Below are 27,295 nucleotides of genomic sequence, written 5' to 3' on the forward strand. Positions count from 1 at the left end.
GGGTAAGGGCTTCCTCTTGGGGAGTAGCCCCCCTTCTGCACACGCAGGACGTGTCAGTCCCACATGATCCAGGTGAGGGCCCCAGTGGGAACATAAGCAACCACATTCCTGGCCTAACGAAGGTGGGGCCCCCATCCCTCCGCTGCGGTCCGCCGCCCAGACGCCGCAGCCAAGATGTCGGCCTGTATTCGGCCTGGAATGTGTTAGGGAGAAGGGCTTCCTTTCGGGAGTAGCAACCCTTCTACACACGCAGGACGTGTCAGTCCCACATGATCCAGGTGAGGGCCCCAGTGGGAACATAAGAAACCACATTCCTGGCCTAACGAAGGTGGGGCCCCCATCCCTCCCCTGCGGTCCGGCGCCCAGACGCCGCAGCCAAGATGTCGGCCTGTATGCGGCCTGGAATGTGTTAGGGAGAAGGGCTTCCTCTTGGGGAGTAGTTCCCCTTCTACAGAGAGAGGACGTGTCAGTCCCACATGATCCAGGTGAGGGCCCCAGTGGGAACATAAGCAACCACATTCCTGGCCTAACGAAGGTGGGGCCCCCATCCCTCCGCTGCGGTCCGGCGCCCAGACGCCGCAGCCAAGATGTCGGCCTGTATGCGGCCTGGAATGTGTTAGGGAGAAGGGCTTCCTCTTGGGGAGTAGTTCCCCTTCTACAGAGAGAGGACGTGTCAGTCCCACATGACCCAGAAGAGGGCCCCAGTGGGAACATAAGCAACCACATTCCTGGCCTAACGAAGGTGGGGCCCCCATCCCTCCGCTGCGGGCCGCCGCCCAGACGCCGCAGCCAAGATGTCGGCCTGGAATGTGTTAGGGAGAAGGGCTTCCTCTTGGGGAGTAGCCCCCCTTCTACAGAGAGCGAACTTTCAGTCTGAACTGCAGTTAAGATGAGGACTGGGAGCTTTTGTGAGCAAACGTCTACACATGAAAGGGGGCCACACAGTGCGGCGCTGCTGAGTTCAGCTCTAGGATTTACCAGGCAAACTAAGGAATAAAAAGCAACTAATTTCTCCTCTGGCGGGGACTCACTGAGGTGAGGGCTAGACGTGACAGCTCCCCAGCTGAGCACAGGAAGCCCCGGGAAGAGTTGGCAGGCTCAGGTGGCCCCTCATTTCTTCTGGAGGTGGTATCAGGGAGGCAAGGGCCTTGCTCTAATGGAGTAAGTCCAGTTAAGCCAAAGGAACCCACTCCCTGATAGGATTCAGGGCTGTGACACTGAGTGAGGATGGGGACCCCTCCTTTTCAGAAAGGAGGGGGCCACGTAAAGCTCCAGTTCTGCTTGCACACCTGTGAGACTGAGGCATGTTGACATGACGAGTTGCACTCACTTCTTCCCAGGACTTGCAGGGAGGTGAGAGACCAGGCAATGGCGGCAGCCTTAGGTCAGCAGCAGCAGCAGAATTTCGTGTTGTGCCGAGTTTCACGCACAGACCCTTGAAGCCTGTGGGGATGTCGCACACGGTATCAGTGGGGCCACAAACTAGTCTCCCTATTGTCAGGGCTGGCCGACCTGAGGGATACATGTCCGACAGGAGTGCCCTTCAGTCCTCACTGAAATGTCACAGAGGTGAGGGTATTGGTCAGAGGGGAGTGGACCCAGGTCAGCAGAGGGAGAAATCTTAGAACCCATTTAGAACCCATCATGAGTCAAATTTAGACCTCGAGTTGGGATCCTATGTGGGACCACCTACCTTGGGACTCCACCTGCTTGTAGTAGCTCCACGCCTGGGGACCACGTTTGCTCAGAGAAGGTCAACTTGACTCTCTCGTTCTTTGACTCAGGGAGGTTGCCTCTTCCTATGAGGAATTCTCTAGCAGGACACACATTGAGGAACCCGAGTGAGGACGCAAGGGATCAACCAAGTCTGAAAAGATATCAGCCCAAGAAATCTCGGGGAAAGGCTGTCAGGTTGAGCATCCCCCTCACTGGTTTTATCAGGACTAAGGGAGGTGGGATCCTGAGTCTGAAGGTGTAGGCTTGAGTCAGCAAAAGGCGAGTGCTGCCAAGCCTTACAAGGAGCAATTGTGAGGAAGTTGACTGACGGCTCTGAACCCAAATGAACTCAAGACAGAAAGGACCACACTGAGCTCTCAGCACTAAGTGTCCCCTGTAGGAAGGTGATTGAGGCCCGCCTTCAGTGCCTTCTCCGGGGTCCAAGGGAGCTTTGAGGTGTCACTGTCAGAGTAGGAGAGGGGCGGATACCCAGACTTTGGCCACATTTCACATGATAATTTTGAATTTGAACTAGAAGGACTCCACATGGCAGAACACATGGGTACCCCTGACAGCACCTGCTGACTTTTGCGTAAACCCAAGGACGAGCTGGTAGGAGGCTGGGGAAGACTCACTCTTAGGGTGTCATGGTTTTTCTATGGCATTCTTAGGGGACAGTCTGACCAGGCCAACAGAGTACTAGTGGGTTCTCCATCAGTTCCCTCAAGGAAATTTTCAGAGGCTGCCTTCACTGCAGCCAAGGTGAAATTGACCTGTTGCACGTCCTCATATCATCTCATTCCCCATCTACCAGGTACGAAGTCACCTGTCCACTGACCCACTGTCCTCTCTGCCTCCCTGACCACAGCCATCATGCCTCGTGGTCAGAAGAGCAAGCTCCGTGCTCGTGAGAAACGCCACCATAACAGAGCTCAGACCCAAGGTCTTCACAGTTCTCAGGCAGCTAAAGCGGAGGAAGAAGAAACCAGTTCACCCTCCTCTCCTGCTTGTGAGGATGGTCCCTCCACCTCCGCTGTGGCTGGCACTGTCCCGGCCCCTCCAAGTGTCCCGGCCACCACCAGTGCTGCTGCAGGTGTTTCCTGCAAAAGTTCTGATGGTGGTGCCATGTGCCGTGTTAAGAAAAGTAAAAATTGCTCCCAGGCCTCCACTTCCGCTGAGAGCACTGTCCAAGATCTTCTAACTGAGAAGACGAATATGTTGGTGCAGTTTCTGCTATTTAAATATAAAATGAATGAGCCCATTAAAAAGGCAGACATGCTGAAGATTGTCCACAAAAGGTACAGGCAACAATTCCCTGAGATCTTCAAGAAAGCCTCTGAGCACATGGTTGTGGCCTTTGGCCTAGAATTGATGGAAGTCAAGCCCAACAGTCAATCCTATACCTTTGTCTGCAAGCAAGATGACACCAATGATGGGAGTCAGAGCACTGGCTGCTGATTTCCTATGAAAGGGATTCAGGTGCCTCTCCTGCTTGTCATCTACTTACATGGCAACCGTGCCTCTGAGGAGGCAGTCGAGGAATCCCTGACTATGTGGAGCATCTATGACGGCACTTCTTCAGGGAGCCCAGGAAACATATGACTCAAGATTTTGTGCATTAAAAGTACCTGGGGTACCGGGAGGTACCCAACACCGATCTTCCACACTGTGAATACCTGTTGCGTCCAAGAGCCCAAACTGAGACCACCAAGATGAAAGTCCTAGAGTTTTTGTGCAATATCAATGATACCGCCCCAAGGGCCATTCTACCCATCAAGAAGAGGTGTTCAGAGATGAGGAAGAGAGAGCCAGGGCTGTTAATTACAAACAAGGCTAGCAAAGCTTCCAAGGCCGGTGCTGGCTTCAGGGCGACATCCAAACCCTCCTGTCACCCTGAGTGAGGTCTGAGGTGGATACTTGACTGTCTAGTTTGACAGGCCTGTTAAGCAGTGTTCCTAATATGCACAAATATCTTGTTGTCTAATCTAGTTTTGTATTTTCGTGCAGTCGTCTTTTCAACAAAAAGTTCATTTAGATTCAAAATGTAAGTTTATAAATGACATGGGTCACACATTCATTTCTCTGTGTCAGCTTTAGGAGTAAGATTTTGGTGTTTTAAAATACACGTGGAAAATCCTTAAATCACATTGTGATCCAAAATAAGATAACATGGCTTTAGGGTAGGAATATCCTTGGAAATGTGAAGAATTCCACACTGAAATAGTAGGAAAAGAAGATTTAAAAATATGTAGAAATAGATAAAGAAAAGTTGGTCAATTCTTGGTTTGCCTTACTCCATTTAGTCTTTCTTTCTGTAAGTTTAAAAGATATACCTGGATCTGCTGTTGTTTTTCCAGGATATTTGAAAATATAAAACAGAATGAATTTACCTCTTTGCTCGTGCCTTTTATTTCACACAATCGTTAATTCAGCATCATCGCTTTGGAAGTCTTCATGCTAGCACTGGGGATGTTTAGTCAAAGAGCATTCAGCACGTGCCCATGCAGTTATAGATTCTAGGAGAAGCTATCATTACAAAAGAGGGGTAGATACCCTACTTCATGAAGAACAAGTCAAAAAACCAGTAAAGGAGGGGTGCCGACAACATGCTGCTGCTTTTTCATTGATAAGCATAATTTTGCACATGTAAGGGGTTTTATTTTTTCTAGGACATTGCATATTTTCTGACATCTTTTACATGTAAAAAAAAAAAAATATTCCAGCTGGACGGATGGTAACATGTGATGTCAAGATAATCAGTAATAATTGCCATTCCCTAATGTCTCCATACAAGACTGGCACAGCGACAGATGCTTCCCATACATTACATATATTCGTGCATTCTGACAAGACAGGGTTATCAGACTCACTGTATATTGGAGAGCCTGAGTCTCACAGACTTAGAGATCAGTAATGTGTCAAAATTCATGGGTCTAGTAAATGGCAAGGTGGGAATAAGTCAGCTGCTATAAGCCACGATAACTCTGCACTGACCTTCTCCTCACACCCTGAGACACAACCTGTGCCTCTTATTTCAGTTTTCCTCTACAGGTTATCCAACAGGTTACCTTTACAAGTTATCTAACAGACAGCCTTCCATGCAATATAGGGACCATAATAAGGGCCTGCTGTAAGGGGTCTGGGGAGACCAATACCTCAGAATATAGGGGTTCTCAGGGACACCAGTCATATCCCCTCTCAAATACAAAGGGAACCAAGGATATCTGTATGGCTGAGCACACCCTCATTCTTCAGACTTCCTAGGGGCATAGAACCTCGGTCTAAGTGCACAGTTTTCAGGTCAGTAGAGGAAGGAGTATCAGGTTCTCCTAAAAATGGACGGGAGAAACAGGAATGGGATAGACGGAGTGACCCAGCCAGAACAATGGGACCCAATGAAGTCCCGTCCCAGCTGTCAGCCCTATGAGGCTCAGGACAGTCCTGGTTGCTCGGGGTTAACCCTGACTTTCAGTTCAGGACCCTGGAAGGTGAGGATTTTGCCAGAATGCTATTGCCTCAGATCCGCAGAGTGGAGTCCCAGGCGGGAAAGTTGAATAGTCAGAGTGGAGAACCATCGTGGGGACCACTCAATCCACACTTGACAGGGCTACACCTAACCCCACCTCTGCTGTTATCCCTGGGAGGCTCAAGTAGGCGCTGACAAGCTCAATTTCCCCTTGGATTCTCCGTGCTGTGTCTCAAGGGAAAGATCCTCGGTGTACAGGCTGGCTTTTCAGCAGAGAGTGGAAGCCCAGGCATGACCGTGTCACAATAACAATCCTGTATGAGGACTGAGGCAACCAACAGTTCCGTAAGACATATGTCCATCTAATGCCCACTTCTACAGATGTCTCTGGGAGGTCACAGGGCGAGTCTTCCAGCCTCATTTCCTGAAAGGGGCTGGTCTCAGGGACTTAGACTTGCAGTGATGGGTGATACCCCATTCAGCAGAGGAAAGAGACCTGGTTCCTAACAGCAGTCAACATGGTGACACTACATAATGATAAGAGGATCCCTCCCAGAAAGAAGTGGGCCACACACAGCCCCGTCCCTGTAGTCACAACTGAGACCGTGTCACCTAGTCATGGTGACATGAGTCATACTCACTTTCTCCCACAACACCTCAAGGCCGGAAGGAACATCATCAAAGTGGACAGCCACAGGTGAACAGAAGGAAGGATTCCAGATGTGCCAGGAACCAAGGTAAGGATCCTGAATACTGAAAGGCCCACCCACGTCCTAAAAGTGGGTTTCAGCACAGATTCCTTCCACTAGTGCTAGCCGTGGCACACCAGAGGCTGCTAAGGCCAGATGAGGCAAACCTCACCTCCTCCTAGGGTTTCACAGGGAATTGAGGGCCTCAGTATAAAGGTTGTGCCAGGAGTCAGAGTGAGCACAGTAAAGAGTGGGGAGACACACGACCCATATCATCCGTGGCCACACAGAATCCTCCCTACCACTAGCACCAGTAGGACAAAGGTAGAGATGTCAGCCAGAGGCACTCATTTGTTCCCACAGAGGAGTAACAGGGAAGTGAGGGTTTTGGTCTGAGGGCGGCAGTCCCACGTCAACGGAAGGAGGGATGTTAGGCCTGCCCGGAAGTCAAATTTAGGAGTTGACTTCGGTCCTGGAGCAGGGGACCATGCAATATATGGTATTGGGAAAATTGAATATCTACATTCAAAAGAGTTGAATTGCAGGTTTATCTAACATCCTACTCAAAAATTAGTGAAACATGGGTTAAACACATAAAAATGAAACCCGAAACCATAAAATTCTAAGAAAATAAATACAGGACGAAAAACTAGTTCACCTTGCTTCGGAATTTTTTTTTTCATATGACAACACAAACAATACAGAAGTGCAAAAGAGAAAAAGAAAGACTATAAACTAAATAACTCTGTACAGCAATAGAAACAATTAACAAAATGACACAGCAATCTATGCAATCGGAGGAAAGAGCTGCGAACCATAGAGCTGATAAGGGTTAATATCAAATTATGTAAGGAGCCCATATATTTCATTAGCCAATTAATCCTTTAAAAACTCACTGCACACTAAAACGTGAGCAAATACTCTGAATATTTTTCTCAAGATGACATACAAATGGAAAAGAGGTATATGAAAACGTGACCGGCACCACGAGTCATCAAGGATATGGAAATCAAGACCACAATCAGATATCACCTCATACCTGTTAGGAGAGCTACCATCATAAAGACAAGCTATAACAAGTGTTAGTGAGGTTGTTGACAGAAAGAAACGTTCTACACTGTTGGAGGGAAAGTAAATTGGTACACCCATCAACGAAAACAGTTGGGAAAGTCTTCCGAACATTATTAAACTGGAACTACCACATGATTCAACAATCCCACTTCGGTTTGAGTCCCTCTGGCTGAAATCTCTGCCTTTGTCCTACTGACGCTAGCGGTGGGGAAGATGCTGTGTGGCCACGGATCATTATCTCAAAAAGATAGCTGCACACATCTACGTTCATTGCACCATTATTCACAATAGCCAATTATGTAAAAAACAAAAAAAAACACACATCCATCAAATTGATTCTAGAACAGGTGGTATATACATACAATGGAATATTCTTTACCCTTGAAAATAAAAGATCCTGTTATATGGGACTACATGGATGAACCTGGGGGACATTATTGTTAGTGAGTAAGCCAGTCACACAATGAAAAATACTGCACGATTCCACTCATATGAGGTATCGAGAATAGTCAGACATATAGAAACAGAGTAGAATGGTGGTGGCCAGGGCCTGGGGTGGGGAGGAACAAGGAGTTGCTCTTCAACTGGTGTAGTTTCAGTTACACAAGATGAATAAGTTCAAACGATGTGATGTAAAACACGGAGCCCATATTTAACAATACTGTAGTGTGCCCTTGAAAATCTGTTAGGAGAGTGGTTCTCTTGTTAAGAGTCCTTATCACAACAACAAGAACAGAGTTAACTGTCTTGCTCTCTCCCCAAGTAGAGAGTAATCTGATTAAGTGCAACTATTTGGAAAAGATAACTCTTATCATCTTAGTGGGACTATAAAATGCAGCAGCCACCATGAGAAGCAATATGGAGGATCCTGAAAAAATTAAAAATAGGACAAGCATACAATTCACCTATCCCACTTCTCCATGCCCGTCCAAGGAACAGAAATCAGGATCTTCTAGAGATACCTGAATTACCATGTTCAGTGCACCATTATTCACAACAGCCAGGAAATGGAAGCAAAGTCACTGTCCACTGATGGATAAACAAATAAAGAAAATACGGTATTGCATGCATGGAGTATTGTTCAGCCTCAGAAAGAAGCAAATCTTGCCATTTGCAACAGCACAGGGGAACCTAGAAGACATTATGGTAAGTAGAAATAAACCACACACAGAAAAATAAATATGTGATACCACTCATATGACGAATCTAAAATAGTCAAACTGATAGAAGCAGAATAGCATGGTGGTAGCCAGGAGTTGGGAGGAGCTGTAATGGGGAGGTAGGGGTCATAGGATACAAAGTTTCAGTTGCATAAGGCGAATAAGTCCTAGAAGGTTACTGTGTACCACAGAACCTATAGTGAATAATGAGATATGGGATACTTAAATTTTTGCAGTGATATTTATGGGTTTTGCACCCATGAAATAATAAATAAATGAAGGAAGGGGAAAATTAATAAATAGATACATAAATAAATAAATAGAGACTAGAAACTTTTGAAGGAAAGAGATATGTTTATGGCACAGAGTGTCCTGATGGCCCAAGGGTGCATACTTGTGTCCAAACACACCAAGTTGTATCTGTTAAATGGGCAGCTTTGTGTGTGTCAGTCATACATCAATGAAAGTGTTTTGTTTTGTTTTTTTAACAAAAAGGGGAAGGGATTTTGTATCATTTGGAGTTGTAGTCTCAGCATAGTGCCTAGGATACAACAGGCACTTTATAAATATTTAATTAATACAAGCTAAAAAACAGAAAGACTATATATATAAGGAAATATTGACCAATTATTGGTTTGCCTCGTTCCTTCCAGTGTTTCTTCCAGTAAAATTCGAAGATATACCTGGATTTGCTCAGACTAAAGGAACGTAAGAAAAATGAAATCCTAATGAATTTCACCTCATGCTCAGGGGATTGTTTATTTCCCAACCCTTAATTTAAACTAGGCACTCTAGAAGGATTCATGCTAGCACTGGGGGTGGTTTCAAAGAAACACCAAAATCTCAACAACAACAAAACAGTGAAAACATCAAAGGAGTACATAGGCCCTGCCCATTGAATTTCAGACTCTAGCAGCTGGTGTCATGTGAAACAATTGTTGCGATATTCTCTAGGACATAAGGAACAAGTACAAAGGAAGGGTGAAGAGGGGAGTTTGAATTGAAACAATTAAGGGGAAATATCATGACGCAAGGTAGTTTGCGGTCTGAGAAAACTGCAAATGCTTCAGTGGGAGGTGATTTTAAGGGAGCTTGCGGGGTAGGCTAGATGACACTCCGAGAGTGGTGAGCAGGGGCCAGCACCACACTCAGACAGAGGGCCTCAGAGATGAAAGACAGCCTGCAATGAAACAATGTCCGGAACGCTCACTTTGCGATTGTGTGTAAAACACAGGAAATCTCCACCTAGGGTAGGGAAGGAAGGTGTCCTGTGCTCTCGCCCCAGTGCAGGTGAACACAGAACACGGACAAGATGTTGTATGCTCATCATCACCTGGGAGTTTCTGAGCAATAAGGGTTTTAAGGGAGTGGGATCCCTTGGAGTGGGATGCCCAGAATGCACTGGACTGGCACAGTATACCCTGGGTTGGGGAGTCAGAGACGGCTCCATTACAAAAGGCAGTCATTTGGCTTATGGTGTGTGTAATTGGGAGAAGTGTAGGCAGGGCCTGGATTTTCACTGGTGGTAAAGTGAACAAAGATAATGGTCCTTAGATGGGAGGGCCGCCAGGACGGAAGATATTAGTGATGAAACTTCCAAGAAGTTGGAGATCTGGTTTGGGAAGATCTCAACCTGAGCGCCCTGTCACTTATCCTGCAGGGTTCTCAAAGACTTGGGTCTCGTTCCCTAGGAGAATGACCCTAGGTCAGTACAGGGAGGGGCCCCAGTCTCTCACACTGATGGAGGTGAGGACCCCGAATGAGGAATGAGGGACGCACCCACGCAGAACAAAAGTCTGGTCCTCAAAAGCAGGGAGGATGAAATAGAGTCCTGTACTGTTTTTCACCCTGGGACACCCAGAAGAGCTTCCACCTGAGTGGGCTCCGGGAGGGAGGGCCCATATCTAACAGGGTCGATCCCCACTTGTGCAAAGCGTGGAGACTCGGCCTTAACCAGAGTCACGGTGAGGGCCCTCGGTGCTCACGACAGGATGTCTCCCCAAAAGACGGAGGCTCGCAGGGTCCCGCCCCTCTTGGCAGGCCTGAGAGGCCGAGCAGACAGCAGAGCAGTGCGCCCTGCCTTGCCCACCGGACTCAGGGACGAGGGCTTTGCTGGGGGCCTGGAGGACCCAGGTCGCCAGAGGGAGGAGTGGCAGGCTGTGAAGACACAAAAATGAGGAGCCGCAACCAGGACTAGGGACGCCCCACGCCACAACAACGGAGCCCCACGGAGCCCCGCCCTGGCTGTCTGCCGTCGGACATCCGGGGCAGCCACGCCGACGTGACTCCTGGACTTCCGCTTCGGAGCCGAGGCGCAGCGGGAGCCGGAGGCCGAGCCCGAGCCCGAGCCTGAGCCAGAGCCGACGGCCTTCTTCTGGTGCGCGCGGCGTTGGTTCCACTGACGGAGGATTCGCGGGACTGCTCTGGAGTCACGGTGAGGAACCCGAGTGGGAACTTAGCAGAACACAGGAATCCCACTAGGAAGGTGGGGGCCCCATAACCCTCCGCTGCGGTCCGGCGCCCAGACGCCGCAGCCAAGATGTCGGCCTGTATGCGGCCTGGAATGTGTTAGGGTAAGGGCTTCCTCTTGGGGAGTAGCCCCCCTTCTGCACACGCAGGACGTGTCAGTCCCACATGATCCAGGTGAGGGCCCCAGTGGGAACATAAGCAACCACATTCCTGGCCTAACGAAGGTGGGGCCCCCATCCCTCCGCTGCGGTCCGCCGCCCAGACGCCGCAGCCAAGATGTCGGCCTGTATTCGGCCTGGAATGTGTTAGGGAGAAGGGCTTCCTTTCGGGAGTAGCAACCCTTCTACACACGCAGGACGTGTCAGTCCCACATGATCCAGGTGAGGGCCCCAGTGGGAACATAAGAAACCACATTCCTGGCCTAACGAAGGTGGGGCCCCCATCCCTCCCCTGCGGTCCGGCGCCCAGACGCCGCAGCCAAGATGTCGGCCTGTATGCGGCCTGGAATGTGTTAGGGAGAAGGGCTTCCTCTTGGGGAGTAGTTCCCCTTCTACAGAGAGAGGACGTGTCAGTCCCACATGACCCAGGTGAGGGCCCCAGTGGGAACATAAGCAACCACATTCCTGGCCTAACGAAGGTGGGGCCCCCATCCCTCCGCTGCGGTCCGGCGCCCAGACGCCGCAGCCAAGATGTCGGCCTGTATGCGGCCTGGAATGTGTTAGGGAGAAGGGCTTCCTCTTGGGGAGTAGTTCCCCTTCTACAGAGAGAGGACGTGTCAGTCCCACATGACCCAGAAGAGGGCCCCAGTGGGAACATAAGCAACCACATTCCTGGCCTAACGAAGGTGGGGCCCCCATCCCTCCGCTGCGGGCCGCCGCCCAGACGCCGCAGCCAAGATGTCGGCCTGGAATGTGTTAGGGAGAAGGGCTTCCTCTTGGGGAGTAGCCCCCCTTCTACAGAGAGCGAACTTTCAGTCTGAACTGCAGTTAAGATGAGGACTGGGAGCTTTTGTGAGCAAACGTCTACACATGAAAGGGGGCCACACAGTGCGGCGCTGCTGAGTTCAGCTCTAGGATTTACCAGGCAAACTAAGGAATAAAAAGCAACTAATTTCTCCTCTGGCGGGGACTCACTGAGGTGAGGGCTAGACGTGACAGCTCCCCAGCTGAGCACAGGAAGCCCCGGGAAGAGTTGGCAGGCTCAGGTGGCCCCTCATTTCTTCTGGAGGTGGTATCAGGGAGGCAAGGGCCTTGCTCTAATGGAGTAAGTCCAGTTAAGCCAAAGGAACCCACTCCCTGATAGGATTCAGGGCTGTGACACTGAGTGAGGATGGGGACCCCTCCTTTTCAGAAAGGAGGGGGCCACGTAAAGCTCCAGTTCTGCTTGCACACCTGTGAGACTGAGGCATGTTGACATGACGAGTTGCACTCACTTCTTCCCAGGACTTGCAGGGAGGTGAGAGACCAGGCAATGGCGGCAGCCTTAGGTCAGCAGCAGCAGCAGAATTTCGTGTTGTGCCGAGTTTCACGCACAGACCCTTGAAGCCTGTGGGGATGTCGCACACGGTATCAGTGGGGCCACAAACTAGTCTCCCTATTGTCAGGGCTGGCCGACCTGAGGGATACATGTCCGACAGGAGTGCCCTTCAGTCCTCACTGAAATGTCACAGAGGTGAGGGTATTGGTCAGAGGGGAGTGGACCCAGGTCAGCAGAGGGAGAAATCTTAGAACCCATTTAGAACCCATCATGAGTCAAATTTAGACCTCGAGTTGGGATCCTATGTGGGACCACCTACCTTGGGACTCCACCTGCTTGTAGTAGCTCCACGCCTGGGGACCACGTTTGCTCAGAGAAGGTCAACTTGACTCTCTCGTTCTTTGACTCAGGGAGGTTGCCTCTTCCTATGAGGAATTCTCTAGCAGGACACACATTGAGGAACCCGAGTGAGGACGCAAGGGATCAACCAAGTCTGAAAAGATATCAGCCCAAGAAATCTCGGGGAAAGGCTGTCAGGTTGAGCATCCCCCTCACTGGTTTTATCAGGACTAAGGGAGGTGGGATCCTGAGTCTGAAGGTGTAGGCTTGAGTCAGCAAAAGGCGAGTGCTGCCAAGCCTTACAAGGAGCAATTGTGAGGAAGTTGACTGACGGCTCTGAACCCAAATGAACTCAAGACAGAAAGGACCACACTGAGCTCTCAGCACTAAGTGTCCCCTGTAGGAAGGTGATTGAGGCCCGCCTTCAGTGCCTTCTCCGGGGTCCAAGGGAGCTTTGAGGTGTCACTGTCAGAGTAGGAGAGGGGCGGATACCCAGACTTTGGCCACATTTCACATGATAATTTTGAATTTGAACTAGAAGGACTCCACATGGCAGAACACATGGGTACCCCTGACAGCACCTGCTGACTTTTGCGTAAACCCAAGGACGAGCTGGTAGGAGGCTGGGGAAGACTCACTCTTAGGGTGTCATGGTTTTTCTATGGCATTCTTAGGGGACAGTCTGACCAGGCCAACAGAGTACTAGTGGGTTCTCCATCAGTTCCCTCAAGGAAATTTTCAGAGGCTGCCTTCACTGCAGCCAAGGTGAAATTGACCTGTTGCACGTCCTCATATCATCTCATTCCCCATCTACCAGGTACGAAGTCACCTGTCCACTGACCCACTGTCCTCTCTGCCTCCCTGACCACAGCCATCATGCCTCGTGGTCAGAAGAGCAAGCTCCGTGCTCGTGAGAAACGCCACCATAACAGAGCTCAGACCCAAGGTCTTCACAGTTCTCAGGCAGCTAAAGCGGAGGAAGAAGAAACCAGTTCACCCTCCTCTCCTGCTTGTGAGGATGGTCCCTCCACCTCCGCTGTGGCTGGCACTGTCCCGGCCCCTCCAAGTGTCCCGGCCACCACCAGTGCTGCTGCAGGTGTTTCCTGCAAAAGTTCTGATGGTGGTGCCATGTGCCGTGTTAAGAAAAGTAAAAATTGCTCCCAGGCCTCCACTTCCGCTGAGAGCACTGTCCAAGATCTTCTAACTGAGAAGACGAATATGTTGGTGCAGTTTCTGCTATTTAAATATAAAATGAATGAGCCCATTAAAAAGGCAGACATGCTGAAGATTGTCCACAAAAGGTACAGGCAACAATTCCCTGAGATCTTCAAGAAAGCCTCTGAGCACATGGTTGTGGCCTTTGGCCTAGAATTGATGGAAGTCAAGCCCAACAGTCAATCCTATACCTTTGTCTGCAAGCAAGATGACACCAATGATGGGAGTCAGAGCACTGGCTGCTGATTTCCTATGAAAGGGATTCAGGTGCCTCTCCTGCTTGTCATCTACTTACATGGCAACCGTGCCTCTGAGGAGGCAGTCGAGGAATCCCTGACTATGTGGAGCATCTATGACGGCACTTCTTCAGGGAGCCCAGGAAACATATGACTCAAGATTTTGTGCATTAAAAGTACCTGGGGTACCGGGAGGTACCCAACACCGATCTTCCACACTGTGAATACCTGTTGCGTCCAAGAGCCCAAACTGAGACCACCAAGATGAAAGTCCTAGAGTTTTTGTGCAATATCAATGATACCGCCCCAAGGGCCATTCTACCCATCAAGAAGAGGTGTTCAGAGATGAGGAAGAGAGAGCCAGGGCTGTTAATTACAAACAAGGCTAGCAAAGCTTCCAAGGCCGGTGCTGGCTTCAGGGCGACATCCAAACCCTCCTGTCACCCTGAGTGAGGTCTGAGGTGGATACTTGACTGTCTAGTTTGACAGGCCTGTTAAGCAGTGTTCCTAATATGCACAAATATCTTGTTGTCTAATCTAGTTTTGTATTTTCGTGCAGTCGTCTTTTCAACAAAAAGTTCATTTAGATTCAAAATGTAAGTTTATAAATGACATGGGTCACACATTCATTTCTCTGTGTCAGCTTTAGGAGTAAGATTTTGGTGTTTTAAAATACACGTGGAAAATCCTTAAATCACATTGTGATCCAAAATAAGATAACATGGCTTTAGGGTAGGAATATCCTTGGAAATGTGAAGAATTCCACACTGAAATAGTAGGAAAAGAAGATTTAAAAATATGTAGAAATAGATAAAGAAAAGTTGGTCAATTCTTGGTTTGCCTTACTCCATTTAGTCTTTCTTTCTGTAAGTTTAAAAGATATACCTGGATCTGCTGTTGTTTTTCCAGGATATTTGAAAATATAAAACAGAATGAATTTACCTCTTTGCTCGTGCCTTTTATTTCACACAATCGTTAATTCAGCATCATCGCTTTGGAAGTCTTCATGCTAGCACTGGGGATGTTTAGTCAAAGAGCATTCAGCACGTGCCCATGCAGTTATAGATTCTAGGAGAAGCTATCATTACAAAAGAGGGGTAGATACCCTACTTCATGAAGAACAAGTCAAAAAACCAGTAAAGGAGGGGTGCCGACAACATGCTGCTGCTTTTTCATTGATAAGCATAATTTTGCACATGTAAGGGGTTTTATTTTTTCTAGGACATTGCATATTTTCTGACATCTTTTACATGTAAAAAAAAAAAAATATTCCAGCTGGACGGATGGTAACATGTGATGTCAAGATAATCAGTAATAATTGCCATTCCCTAATGTCTCCATACAAGACTGGCACAGCGACAGATGCTTCCCATACATTACATATATTCGTGCATTCTGACAAGACAGGGTTATCAGACTCACTGTATATTGGAGAGCCTGAGTCTCACAGACTTAGAGATCAGTAATGTGTCAAAATTCATGGGTCTAGTAAATGGCAAGGTGGGAATAAGTCAGCTGCTATAAGCCACGATAACTCTGCACTGACCTTCTCCTCACACCCTGAGACACAACCTGTGCCTCTTATTTCAGTTTTCCTCTACAGGTTATCCAACAGGTTACCTTTACAAGTTATCTAACAGACAGCCTTCCATGCAATATAGGGACCATAATAAGGGCCTGCTGTAAGGGGTCTGGGGAGACCAATACCTCAGAATATAGGGGTTCTCAGGGACACCAGTCATATCCCCTCTCAAATACAAAGGGAACCAAGGATATCTGTATGGCTGAGCACACCCTCATTCTTCAGACTTCCTAGGGGCATAGAACCTCGGTCTAAGTGCACAGTTTTCAGGTCAGTAGAGGAAGGAGTATCAGGTTCTCCTAAAAATGGACGGGAGAAACAGGAATGGGATAGACGGAGTGACCCAGCCAGAACAATGGGACCCAATGAAGTCCCGTCCCAGCTGTCAGCCCTATGAGGCTCAGGACAGTCCTGGTTGCTCGGGGTTAACCCTGACTTTCAGTTCAGGACCCTGGAAGGTGAGGATTTTGCCAGAATGCTATTGCCTCAGATCCGCAGAGTGGAGTCCCAGGCGGGAAAGTTGAATAGTCAGAGTGGAGAACCATCGTGGGGACCACTCAATCCACACTTGACAGGGCTACACCTAACCCCACCTCTGCTGTTATCCCTGGGAGGCTCAAGTAGGCGCTGACAAGCTCAATTTCCCCTTGGATTCTCCGTGCTGTGTCTCAAGGGAAAGATCCTCGGTGTACAGGCTGGCTTTTCAGCAGAGAGTGGAAGCCCAGGCATGACCGTGTCACAATAACAATCCTGTATGAGGACTGAGGCAACCAACAGTTCCGTAAGACATATGTCCATCTAATGCCCACTTCTACAGATGTCTCTGGGAGGTCACAGGGCGAGTCTTCCAGCCTCATTTCCTGAAAGGGGCTGGTCTCAGGGACTTAGACTTGCAGTGATGGGTGATACCCCATTCAGCAGAGGAAAGAGACCTGGTTCCTAACAGCAGTCAACATGGTGACACTACATAATGATAAGAGGATCCCTCCCAGAAAGAAGTGGGCCACACACAGCCCCGTCCCTGTAGTCACAACTGAGACCGTGTCACCTAGTCATGGTGACATGAGTCATACTCACTTTCTCCCACAACACCTCAAGGCCGGAAGGAACATCATCAAAGTGGACAGCCACAGGTGAACAGAAGGAAGGATTCCAGATGTGCCAGGAACCAAGGTAAGGATCCTGAATACTGAAAGGCCCACCCACGTCCTAAAAGTGGGTTTCAGCACAGATTCCTTCCACTAGTGCTAGCCGTGGCACACCAGAGGCTGCTAAGGCCAGATGAGGCAAACCTCACCTCCTCCTAGGGTTTCACAGGGAATTGAGGGCCTCAGTATAAAGGTTGTGCCAGGAGTCAGAGTGAGCACAGTAAAGAGTGGGGAGACACACGACCCATATCATCCGTGGCCACACAGAATCCTCCCTACCACTAGCACCAGTAGGACAAAGGTAGAGATGTCAGCCAGAGGCACTCATTTGTTCCCACAGAGGAGTAACAGGGAAGTGAGGGTTTTGGTCTGAGGGCGGCAGTCCCACGTCAACGGAAGGAGGGATGTTAGGCCTGCCCGGAAGTCAAATTTAGGAGTTGACTTCGGTCCTGGAGCAGGGGACCATGCAATATATGGTATTGGGAAAATTGAATATCTACATTCAAAAGAGTTGAATTGCAGGTTTATCTAACATCCTACTCAAAAATTAGTGAAACATGGGTTAAACACATAAAAATGAAACCCGAAACCATAAAATTCTAAGAAAATAAATACAGGACGAAAAACTAGTTCACCTTGCTTCGGAATTTTTTTTTTCATATGACAACACAAACAATACAGAAGTGCAAAAGAGAAAAAGAAAGACTATAAACTAAATAACTCTGTACAGCAATAGAAACAATTAACAAAATGACACAGCAATCTATGCAATCGGAGGAAAGAGCTGCGAACCATAGAGCTGATAAGGGTTAATATCAAATTATGTAAGGAGCCCATATATTTCATTAGCCAATTAATCCTTTAAAAACTCACTGCACACTAAAACGTGAGCAAATACTCTGAATATTTTTCTCAAGATGACATACAAATGGAAAAGAGGTATATGAAAACGTGACCGGCACCACGAGTCATCAAGGATATGGAAATCAAGACCACAATCAGATATCACCTCATACCTGTTAGGAGAGCTACCATCATAAAGACAAGCTATAACAAGTGTTAGTGAGGTTGTTGACAGAAAGAAACGTTCTACACTGTTGGAGGGAAAGTAAATTGGTACACCCATCAACGAAAACAGTTGGGAAAGTCTTCCGAACATTATTAAACTGGAACTACCACATGATTCAACAATCCCACTTCGGTTTGAGTCCCTCTGGCTGAAATCTCTGCCTTTGTCCTACTGACGCTAGCGGTGGGGAAGATGCTGTGTGGCCACGGATCATTATCTCAAAAAGATAGCTGCACACATCTACGTTCATTGCACCATTATTCACAATAGCCAATTATGTAAAAAACAAAAAAAAACACACATCCATCAAATTGATTCTAGAACAGGTGGTATATACATACAATGGAATATTCTTTACCCTTGAAAATAAAAGATCCTGTTATATGGGACTACATGGATGAACCTGGGGGACATTATTGTTAGTGAGTAAGCCAGTCACACAATGAAAAATACTGCACGATTCCACTCATATGAGGTATCGAGAATAGTCAGACATATAGAAACAGAGTAGAATGGTGGTGGCCAGGGCCTGGGGTGGGGAGGAACAAGGAGTTGCTCTTCAACTGGTGTAGTTTCAGTTACACAAGATGAATAAGTTCAAACGATGTGATGTAAAACACGGAGCCCATATTTAACAATACTGTAGTGTGCCCTTGAAAATCTGTTAGGAGAGTGGTTCTCTTGTTAAGAGTCCTTATCACAACAACAAGAACAGAGTTAACTGTCTTGCTCTCTCCCCAAGTAGAGAGTAATCTGATTAAGTGCAACTATTTGGAAAAGATAACTCTTATCATCTTAGTGGGACTATAAAATGCAGCAGCCACCATGAGAAGCAATATGGAGGATCCTGAAAAAATTAAAAATAGGACAAGCATACAATTCACCTATCCCACTTCTCCATGCCCGTCCAAGGAACAGAAATCAGGATCTTCTAGAGATACCTGAATTACCATGTTCAGTGCACCATTATTCACAACAGCCAGGAAATGGAAGCAAAGTCACTGTCCACTGATGGATAAACAAATAAAGAAAATACGGTATTGCATGCATGGAGTATTGTTCAGCCTCAGAAAGAAGCAAATCTTGCCATTTGCAACAGCACAGGGGAACCTAGAAGACATTATGGTAAGTAGAAATAAACCACACACAGAAAAATAAATATGTGATACCACTCATATGACGAATCTAAAATAGTCAAACTGATAGAAGCAGAATAGCATGGTGGTAGCCAGGAGTTGGGAGGAGCTGTAATGGGGAGGTAGGGGTCATAGGATACAAAGTTTCAGTTGCATAAGGCGAATAAGTCCTAGAAGGTTACTGTGTACCACAGAACCTATAGTGAATAATGAGATATGGGATACTTAAATTTTTGCAGTGATATTTATGGGTTTTGCACCCATGAAATAATAAATAAATGAAGGAAGGGGAAAATTAATAAATAGATACATAAATAAATAAATAGAGACTAGAAACTTTTGAAGGAAAGAGATATGTTTATGGCACAGAGTGTCCTGATGGCCCAAGGGTGCATACTTGTGTCCAAACACACCAAGTTGTATCTGTTAAATGGGCAGCTTTGTGTGTGTCAGTCATACATCAATGAAAGTGTTTTGTTTTGTTTTTTTAACAAAAAGGGGAAGGGATTTTGTATCATTTGGAGTTGTAGTCTCAGCATAGTGCCTAGGATACAACAGGCACTTTATAAATATTTAATTAATACAAGCTAAAAAACAGAAAGACTATATATATAAGGAAATATTGACCAATTATTGGTTTGCCTCGTTCCTTCCAGTGTTTCTTCCAGTAAAATTCGAAGATATACCTGGATTTGCTCAGACTAAAGGAACGTAAGAAAAATGAAATCCTAATGAATTTCACCTCATGCTCAGGGGATTGTTTATTTCCCAACCCTTAATTTAAACTAGGCACTCTAGAAGGATTCATGCTAGCACTGGGGGTGGTTTCAAAGAAACACCAAAATCTCAACAACAACAAAACAGTGAAAACATCAAAGGAGTACATAGGCCCTGCCCATTGAATTTCAGACTCTAGCAGCTGGTGTCATGTGAAACAATTGTTGCGATATTCTCTAGGACATAAGGAACAAGTACAAAGGAAGGGTGAAGAGGGGAGTTTGAATTGAAACAATTAAGGGGAAATATCATGACGCAAGGTAGTTTGCGGTCTGAGAAAACTGCAAATGCTTCAGTGGGAGGTGATTTTAAGGGAGCTTGCGGGGTAGGCTAGATGACACTCCGAGAGTGGTGAGCAGGGGCCAGCACCACACTCAGACAGAGGGCCTCAGAGATGAAAGACAGCCTGCAATGAAACAATGTCCGGAACGCTCACTTTGCGATTGTGTGTAAAACACAGGAAATCTCCACCTAGGGTAGGGAAGGAAGGTGTCCTGTGCTCTCGCCCCAGTGCAGGTGAACACAGAACACGGACAAGATGTTGTATGCTCATCATCACCTGGGAGTTTCTGAGCAATAAGGGTTTTAAGGGAGTGGGATCCCTTGGAGTGGGATGCCCAGAATGCACTGGACTGGCACAGTATACCCTGGGTTGGGGAGTCAGAGACGGCTCCATTACAAAAGGCAGTCATTTGGCTTATGGTGTGTGTAATTGGGAGAAGTGTAGGCAGGGCCTGGATTTTCACTGGTGGTAAAGTGAACAAAGATAATGGTCCTTAGATGGGAGGGCCGCCAGGACGGAAGATATTAGTGATGAAACTTCCAAGAAGTTGGAGATCTGGTTTGGGAAGATCTCAACCTGAGCGCCCTGTCACTTATCCTGCAGGGTTCTCAAAGACTTGGGTCTCGTTCCCTAGGAGAATGACCCTAGGTCAGTACAGGGAGGGGCCCCAGTCTCTCACACTGATGGAGGTGAGGACCCCGAATGAGGAATGAGGGACGCACCCACGCAGAACAAAAGTCTGGTCCTCAAAAGCAGGGAGGATGAAATAGAGTCCTGTACTGTTTTTCACCCTGGGACACCCAGAAGAGCTTCCACCTGAGTGGGCTCCGGGAGGGAGGGCCCATATCTAACAGGGTCGATCCCCACTTGTGCAAAGCGTGGAGACTCGGCCTTAACCAGAGTCACGGTGAGGGCCCTCGGTGCTCACGACAGGATGTCTCCCCAAAAGACGGAGGCTCGCAGGGTCCCGCCCCTCTTGGCAGGCCTGAGAGGCCGAGCAGACAGCAGAGCAGTGCGCCCTGCCTTGCCCACCGGACTCAGGGACGAGGGCTTTGCTGGGGGCCTGGAGGACCCAGGTCGCCAGAGGGAGGAGTGGCAGGCTGTGAAGACACAAAAATGAGGAGCCGCAACCAGGACTAGGGACGCCCCACGCCACAACAACGGAGCCCCACGGAGCCCCGCCCTGGCTGTCTGCCGTCGGACATCCGGGGCAGCCACGCCGACGTGACTCCTGGACTTCCGCTTCGGAGCCGAGGCGCAGCGGGAGCCGGAGGCCGAGCCCGAGCCCGAGCCTGAGCCAGAGCCGACGGCCTTCTTCTGGTGCGCGCGGCGTTGGTTCCACTGACGGAGGATTCGCGGGACTGCTCTGGAGTCACGGTGAGGAACCCGAGTGGGAACTTAGCAGAACACAGGAATCCCACTAGGAAGGTGGGGGCCCCATAACCCTCCGCTGCGGTCCGGCGCCCAGACGCCGCAGCCAAGATGTCGGCCTGTATGCGGCCTGGAATGTGTTAGGGTAAGGGCTTCCTCTTGGGGAGTAGCCCCCCTTCTGCACACGCAGGACGTGTCAGTCCCACATGATCCAGGTGAGGGCCCCAGTGGGAACATAAGCAACCACATTCCTGGCCTAACGAAGGTGGGGCCCCCATCCCTCCGCTGCGGTCCGCCGCCCAGACGCCGCAGCCAAGATGTCGGCCTGTATTCGGCCTGGAATGTGTTAGGGAGAAGGGCTTCCTTTCGGGAGTAGCAACCCTTCTACACACGCAGGACGTGTCAGTCCCACATGATCCAGGTGAGGGCCCCAGTGGGAACATAAGAAACCACATTCCTGGCCTAACGAAGGTGGGGCCCCCATCCCTCCCCTGCGGTCCGGCGCCCAGACGCCGCAGCCAAGATGTCGGCCTGTATGCGGCCTGGAATGTGTTAGGGAGAAGGGCTTCCTCTTGGGGAGTAGTTCCCCTTCTACAGAGAGAGGACGTGTCAGTCCCACATGATCCAGGTGAGGGCCCCAGTGGGAACATAAGCAACCACATTCCTGGCCTAACGAAGGTGGGGCCCCCATCCCTCCGCTGCGGTCCGGCGCCCAGACGCCGCAGCCAAGATGTCGGCCTGTATGCGGCCTGGAATGTGTTAGGGAGAAGGGCTTCCTCTTGGGGAGTAGTTCCCCTTCTACAGAGAGAGGACGTGTCAGTCCCACATGACCCAGAAGAGGGCCCCAGTGGGAACATAAGAAACCACATTCCTGGCCTAACGAAGGTGGGGCCCCCATCCCTCCGCTGCGGTCCGGCGCCCAGACGCCGCAGCCAAGATGTCGGCCTGTATGCGGCCTGGAATGTGTTAGGGAGAAGGGCTTCCTCTTGGGGAGTAGTTCCCCTTCTACAGAGAGAGGACGTGTCAGTCCCACATGACCCAGAAGAGGGCCCCAGTGGGAACATAAGCAACCACATTCCTGGCCTAACGAAGGTGGGGCCCCCATCCCTCCCCTGCGGGCCGGCGCCCAGACGCCGCAGCCAAGATGTCGGCCTGGAATGTGTTAGGGAGAAGGGCTTCCTCTTCGGGAGTAGCCCCCCTTCTACAGAGAGAGGACTTTCAGTGAAGTACAGTCAAGATGAGGACCGGGAGGTTTTGTGTGCAAACGTCTACGCCTGAAAGGGGGCCACACAGTGCGGCGCTGCTGAGTTCAGCTCTAGGATTTACCAGGCACACTAAAGGCATAAAAAGCAACTAATTTCTCCTCTGGCGGGGACTTACTGAGGTGAGGGCTAGACGTGACAGCTCCCCAGCTGAGCAGAGGAAGCCCCGGGAAGAGTTGGCAGGCTCAGGTGGCCCCTCATTTCTTCTGGAGGTGGTATCAGGGAGGCAAGGGCCTTGCTCTAATGGAGTAAGTCCAGTTAAGCCAAAGGAACCCACTCCCTGATAGGATTCAGGGCTGTGACACTGAATGAGGATGGGGACCCCTCCTTTTCAGAAAGGAGGGGGCCACGTAAAGCTCCAGTTCTGCTTGCACACCTGGGAGACTGAGGCATGTTGACATGACAAGTTGCACTCACTTCTTCCCAGGACTTGCAGGGAGGTGAGAGACCAGGCAATGGTGGCAGCCTTAGGTCAGCAGCAGCAGCAGAATTTCGTGTTGTGCCGGGTTTCACGCACAGACCCTTGAAGCCTGTGGGGATGTCGCACACCGTATCAGTGGGGCCACAAACTAGTCTCCCTATTTTCAGGGTTGGCCGACCTAAGGGATACATGTCCGACAGGAGGACCCTTCTGTCCTCACTGAAGTGTCACAGGGAGGTGAGGGTATTGGTCAGAGGGGAGTGGACCCAGGTCAGCAGAGGGAGAAATCTTAGAACCCATCATGAGTCAAATTTAGACCTCGAGTTGGGATCCTATGTGGGACCACCTACCTTGGGACTCCACCTGCTTGCAATAGCTCCACGCCCGGGCGACCACATTTGCTCAGAGAAGGTCAACTTCACTCTCTTATACTTTGACTCAGGGAGGTTGCCTCTTCCTATGAGGAATTCTGTAGCAGAACACACATTGAGGAACCCAAGTGAGGACGCAAGTGGCCTACCAACTCTGAAAAGAGGGGACATGAAAGCGTCTATCCTCACCCTTTGATATCACCCCAAGAAATCTCGGGGAAGGGCTGTCAGGTTGAGCATCCTCCTCACTGGTTTTATCAGGACTAAGGGACGTGGGATCCTGAGTCTGAAGGTGTAGGCTTGAGTCAGCAAAAGGCGAGTGCTGCCAAGCCTTACAAGGAGCCAGTGTGAGGAGGTTGACTGATGGCTGCGGACCGAAATGAACTCAAGACAGAAAGGACCCCACTCAGCTCTCAGCAATAAGTATCCCCTGCAGGAAGGTGATTGAGACTCACCTTCAGTTCTTTCTCCGGGGTCCAAGGAAGTTTTGAGGTGTCAATGTCAGAGTAGCAGAGGGGCGCGTGCCCAGACTTGGTCCACAGCTGACATGATAATTTTACATGTGAACTAGAAGGACTCCACATGGAAGAACACAGGGATCCCCCTGCCAGCACCTGCTGACTTTTGAGTAAACCCACGGAGGAGCTGGGAGGAGGCAGGGGAAGACTCACTCTTAGGGTGTCGTGGGTTTTCTATGGCATTCTTAGGGGACAGACTGACCAGGAGAACAGAGTCCTAGTGTGTTCTCCATCAGTGCCCTCGGGGAAACTTTCATAGGTTGCCTTCACTGCAGCCAAGGTGAAATTGACCTGTTGCACGTGCTCATATCATCTCATTGCCCTCCACCAGGTACGAAATCACCTGTCCACTGGCCCACTCTCCCGTCTGCCTCCCAGATCTCAGCCATCATGCCTCGTGGTCAGAAGAGCAAGCTCCGTGCTCAAGAGAAACGCCGCCAAAACAGAGCTCAGACCCAAGGTCTTAAGGATGCCCAGGCAGCTCCTGCAGTGAAAGAAGAGGCCGTTTCATCCTCCTCTCTTGCTTGTGGGGATGGTCCCTCCACCTCCGCTGTGGGTGGCACTGTCCCGGCGCCTCCGAATGTCCAGGCCACCACCAGTGCTGCTGCAGATGTTTCCTGCACAAAGTCTGATAGACGTGCCAGGAGCCGTGTTAAGAAAAGTAAGAATTCCTCCCAGGCCTCCACTTCCACTGAGAGCTCTTTCCAAGATCTTCTAGATAGGAAAGCGAGTATGTTGGTGCAATTCCTGCTGTATAAGTATAAGATGAATGAGCCCATGAGAAAGGCAGACATGCTGAAGATTATCCACAAAAGGTACAGGGAACAATTCCCTGAGATCCTCGAGAAAGCCTCTGTGAGCTTGGATCTGATCTTTGGCTTAGAAATGAAGGAAGTCAAGCCCAACGGTCACTCCTATACCCTGGTCTGCAACACAGATGATCTCGGCAGAGGGACTCTGAGCAGTGCCTGGCAATTTCCTCCAAGAGGGATTCTGATGCCTCTCCTGAGTGTGATCTTTTTTCGTCACAACCGCGCCTCTGAGGAGGACATCTGGGAAATCCTGAATATGTGGGGAATCTATGACGGAAAGAATCACTTCATCTTCGGGGAGCCCAGGAAGCTCATCAAAGATTTGGTGAAGGAAAAGTACCTGGAGTGCCGGCAGGTGGCCAACAGTGATCCTCCATGCTTTGAATTCCTCTGGGGTCCAAGAGCCCATGCTGAGACCACCAAGATGAAAGTGCTGGAGTTTTTGTCCAAGATCAATGGTACCACCCCCAAAGCCTTTCCTCGTCATTATGAAGAAGCTTTGAGAGATGAGGAACAGAGAGCCCGGGCTACTGCTGCCACCATGGCTGGCAATACTTCCAAGTCCAGTGGGGTCCCCAGGGCTACATCCAGCCACTAAACTCCCCTGAGTGAGGTCTGAGGTGGATACTTCACTGTCTGGTTTGTAAGGCCTATTAAGCAGTGTTCCTAATGTGCACAACTATCTTGTCTAACCTAGTTTTTGCATTTTCGTGTGGTCTTTTCAACAAAAAGTTCATTTAGATTCAGAATGTAAGTTTGTGAAATGACGTGAATCACACGTTCATTGCTGTTTGTCAGGTTTAGGAGTCAGAATTCGGTGTTTTGAAATACAATTTGAAATTTCTTAAATTACTTTGTGATCCAAAACAAGATAACAAGTCTTTTGGGTAGGAGTATCCTTGAAAATGTGACGAATTCTACACCCAAATAGTAGGGAAAAGAAATTAAAAAGACATACAGAGACAGATCAAGTAAAAGTTGGTCAGTTCTTGGTTTGCATTACTCATTTAGTCGTCTTTATGTAAGTTTAAAAGATATATTCCTGGATTTGCTTATGTGTTCCAAGCATGTTTGAGAATATAAACCAGAGTGAATTTACCTCTCCTTGGTCGTGCCTTTTATTTCACACAATCGTTAATTGAGCATCATAGCTTTGCAAGTCTTCATGCTTGCACTGGGGATGTTTAGTCAAAGAATACCCGGCACATGCCCATGCAATTATAGATTCTAGAGAACCTATCATTAGAAAATAGGGTGAGATACACTACTTCATGAGGCGCAAGTCAAAAGGGCAGTAAGGGGCATTGTAGACAACACCTTTCTTAGTTTCCATCAATAAACAGAATTTTGGCCACTTCTGGGGTTTTCCATTTTTCTAAAACACTGCGTATTTTCCAACTTCTCTTAGATATAAAAAAAAAAAATTCCAGCTCGATGGATGGTAACATGTGAGGTCAAGATAATCAGTAATAACTGCCATTCCCTAATGTTTCCATATAAGACAGGTATAGTACCATGCTTTCCATACATTACACATATTCCAGCAGTCATACAAGACAGGGTTTATCAGACTCTCTGTACAGTGGAGAGCCTGAATCTAATAGAGTTGGAGTCTGGTAATGTGCAAGCATTCATGGGACTAGTAAATGGCAAGGCTGGAAGTAGACAGCTGGTCTAAGTCACGGTGAGCCCACACTGTTCTTCTCGTCACACCCTGAGACACAACCTGTGCCTCTTATTTCAGGTTGCCTTATTTCAGGTTTCCTCTCATTACCTCAAAACATACCGAGTGGTGAAAGGAATGGCCTTGTGTCCAAACTCCTGGGTTGAAAACATAGCTAGGACAGTAAGAATGCCACAATGATTGAGTAGTATGAACAAAGAGCCAATATTTTGTGATACTATGATCGCCTACATTTGCAATGTTAGATAACCTGAAAAGGTCAGGGGCTCTGAAAATCTTCCGTGACAATCTCTAATTTGTGGAAAGTAACTCTGCCAGAACAGAAATTACATGAGAACCTTCATCTGGCTGATAAAGACAAGAAATAGATCAATGTATGTTTTTCCCAGACAGAGCATACCTGTCCTGCGTCCTCAACCTCATGTTACAGTGTCCCCACCTTATATTACTCCTGGAGAGGGACACATTCTCTCCAATACTTGCAGAGCAGTAACTGCTCAAGACTTTGCAGAGATGAGGAATTTACCAGGAAGCCTTTCATCCAAGAGATAGCAAGCAATGTGAGGGCCCCAAGTATGGGGCCTATGGAGACCAACACCCCAGAATATAGGGGTTCTGAGGGACACCGGTCCCATCCCCTCTCAGACACAACGGGAACCAGACAAATCTGTATGGCTGAGCAAACCCTCCCTCATTCTTCACACTTTTAAGGGGCATAAAAGTCTTGATCTAAAGGCAGAATTCTCAGGTCAATAGAGGAAGGAGTATCAGGTTCTCATAGAAAAGGACGGGAGAAACCGGAATGGGATAGATGGAGTGACCCAGCCAGAACAATAGGACCCAATGAAGTCCCATCCCAGTTATCAGCCCTGTGAGGCTCAGAACAGTCCTGGTTGCTCGTGGCTAACACTGACTTTCAGTTCAGGGTCCCTGGGAGGTGAGGATTTTGTCAGAAGGCTATAGTCCCCGATCAGCAGAAAGAGCTATCCCAGGAATGGTGCAGAGTCAAATGGAGACCCAGCAT

The 27,295-nt window shown here is 48.7% G+C and overlaps 1 protein-coding gene and 2 pseudogenes across 1 annotated transcript; all 3 read left to right on the forward strand.

The window, feature by feature from the left end:
- The first annotated feature begins 2,589 nt into the window (after window positions 1–2,589).
- On the forward strand, window positions 2,590–3,553 carry LOC148754575 (melanoma-associated antigen B4-like; annotated as a pseudogene).
- Window positions 3,554–13,262: 9,709 nt separating this feature from the next.
- LOC148754576 (melanoma-associated antigen B4-like) lies at window positions 13,263–14,226 on the forward strand (annotated as a pseudogene).
- Window positions 14,227–24,165: 9,939 nt separating this feature from the next.
- On the forward strand, window positions 24,166–25,185 carry LOC109433929 (melanoma-associated antigen B4-like). Its single transcript, XM_074323291.2, has one exon. It carries the CDS (start codon window positions 24,166–24,168, stop codon window positions 25,183–25,185), a length of 1,020 nt encoding a protein of 339 aa, XP_074179392.2.
- The last annotated feature ends 2,110 nt before the right edge of the window (window positions 25,186–27,295 follow it).

Source organism: Rhinolophus sinicus, chromosome 18 (genome assembly GCF_057876585.1).
Source record: "Rhinolophus sinicus isolate RSI-liver-muscle chromosome 18, RSI-T2T, whole genome shotgun sequence".
NCBI lineage: Eukaryota > Metazoa > Chordata > Mammalia > Chiroptera > Rhinolophidae > Rhinolophus > Rhinolophus sinicus.

Excerpts from the sequence above, each read along its gene's own strand:
- LOC109433929 (XM_074323291.2), top strand. The coding sequence starts at position 24,166 with ATGCCTCGTGGTCAGAAGAGCAAGCTCCGTGCTCAAGAGAAACGCCGC.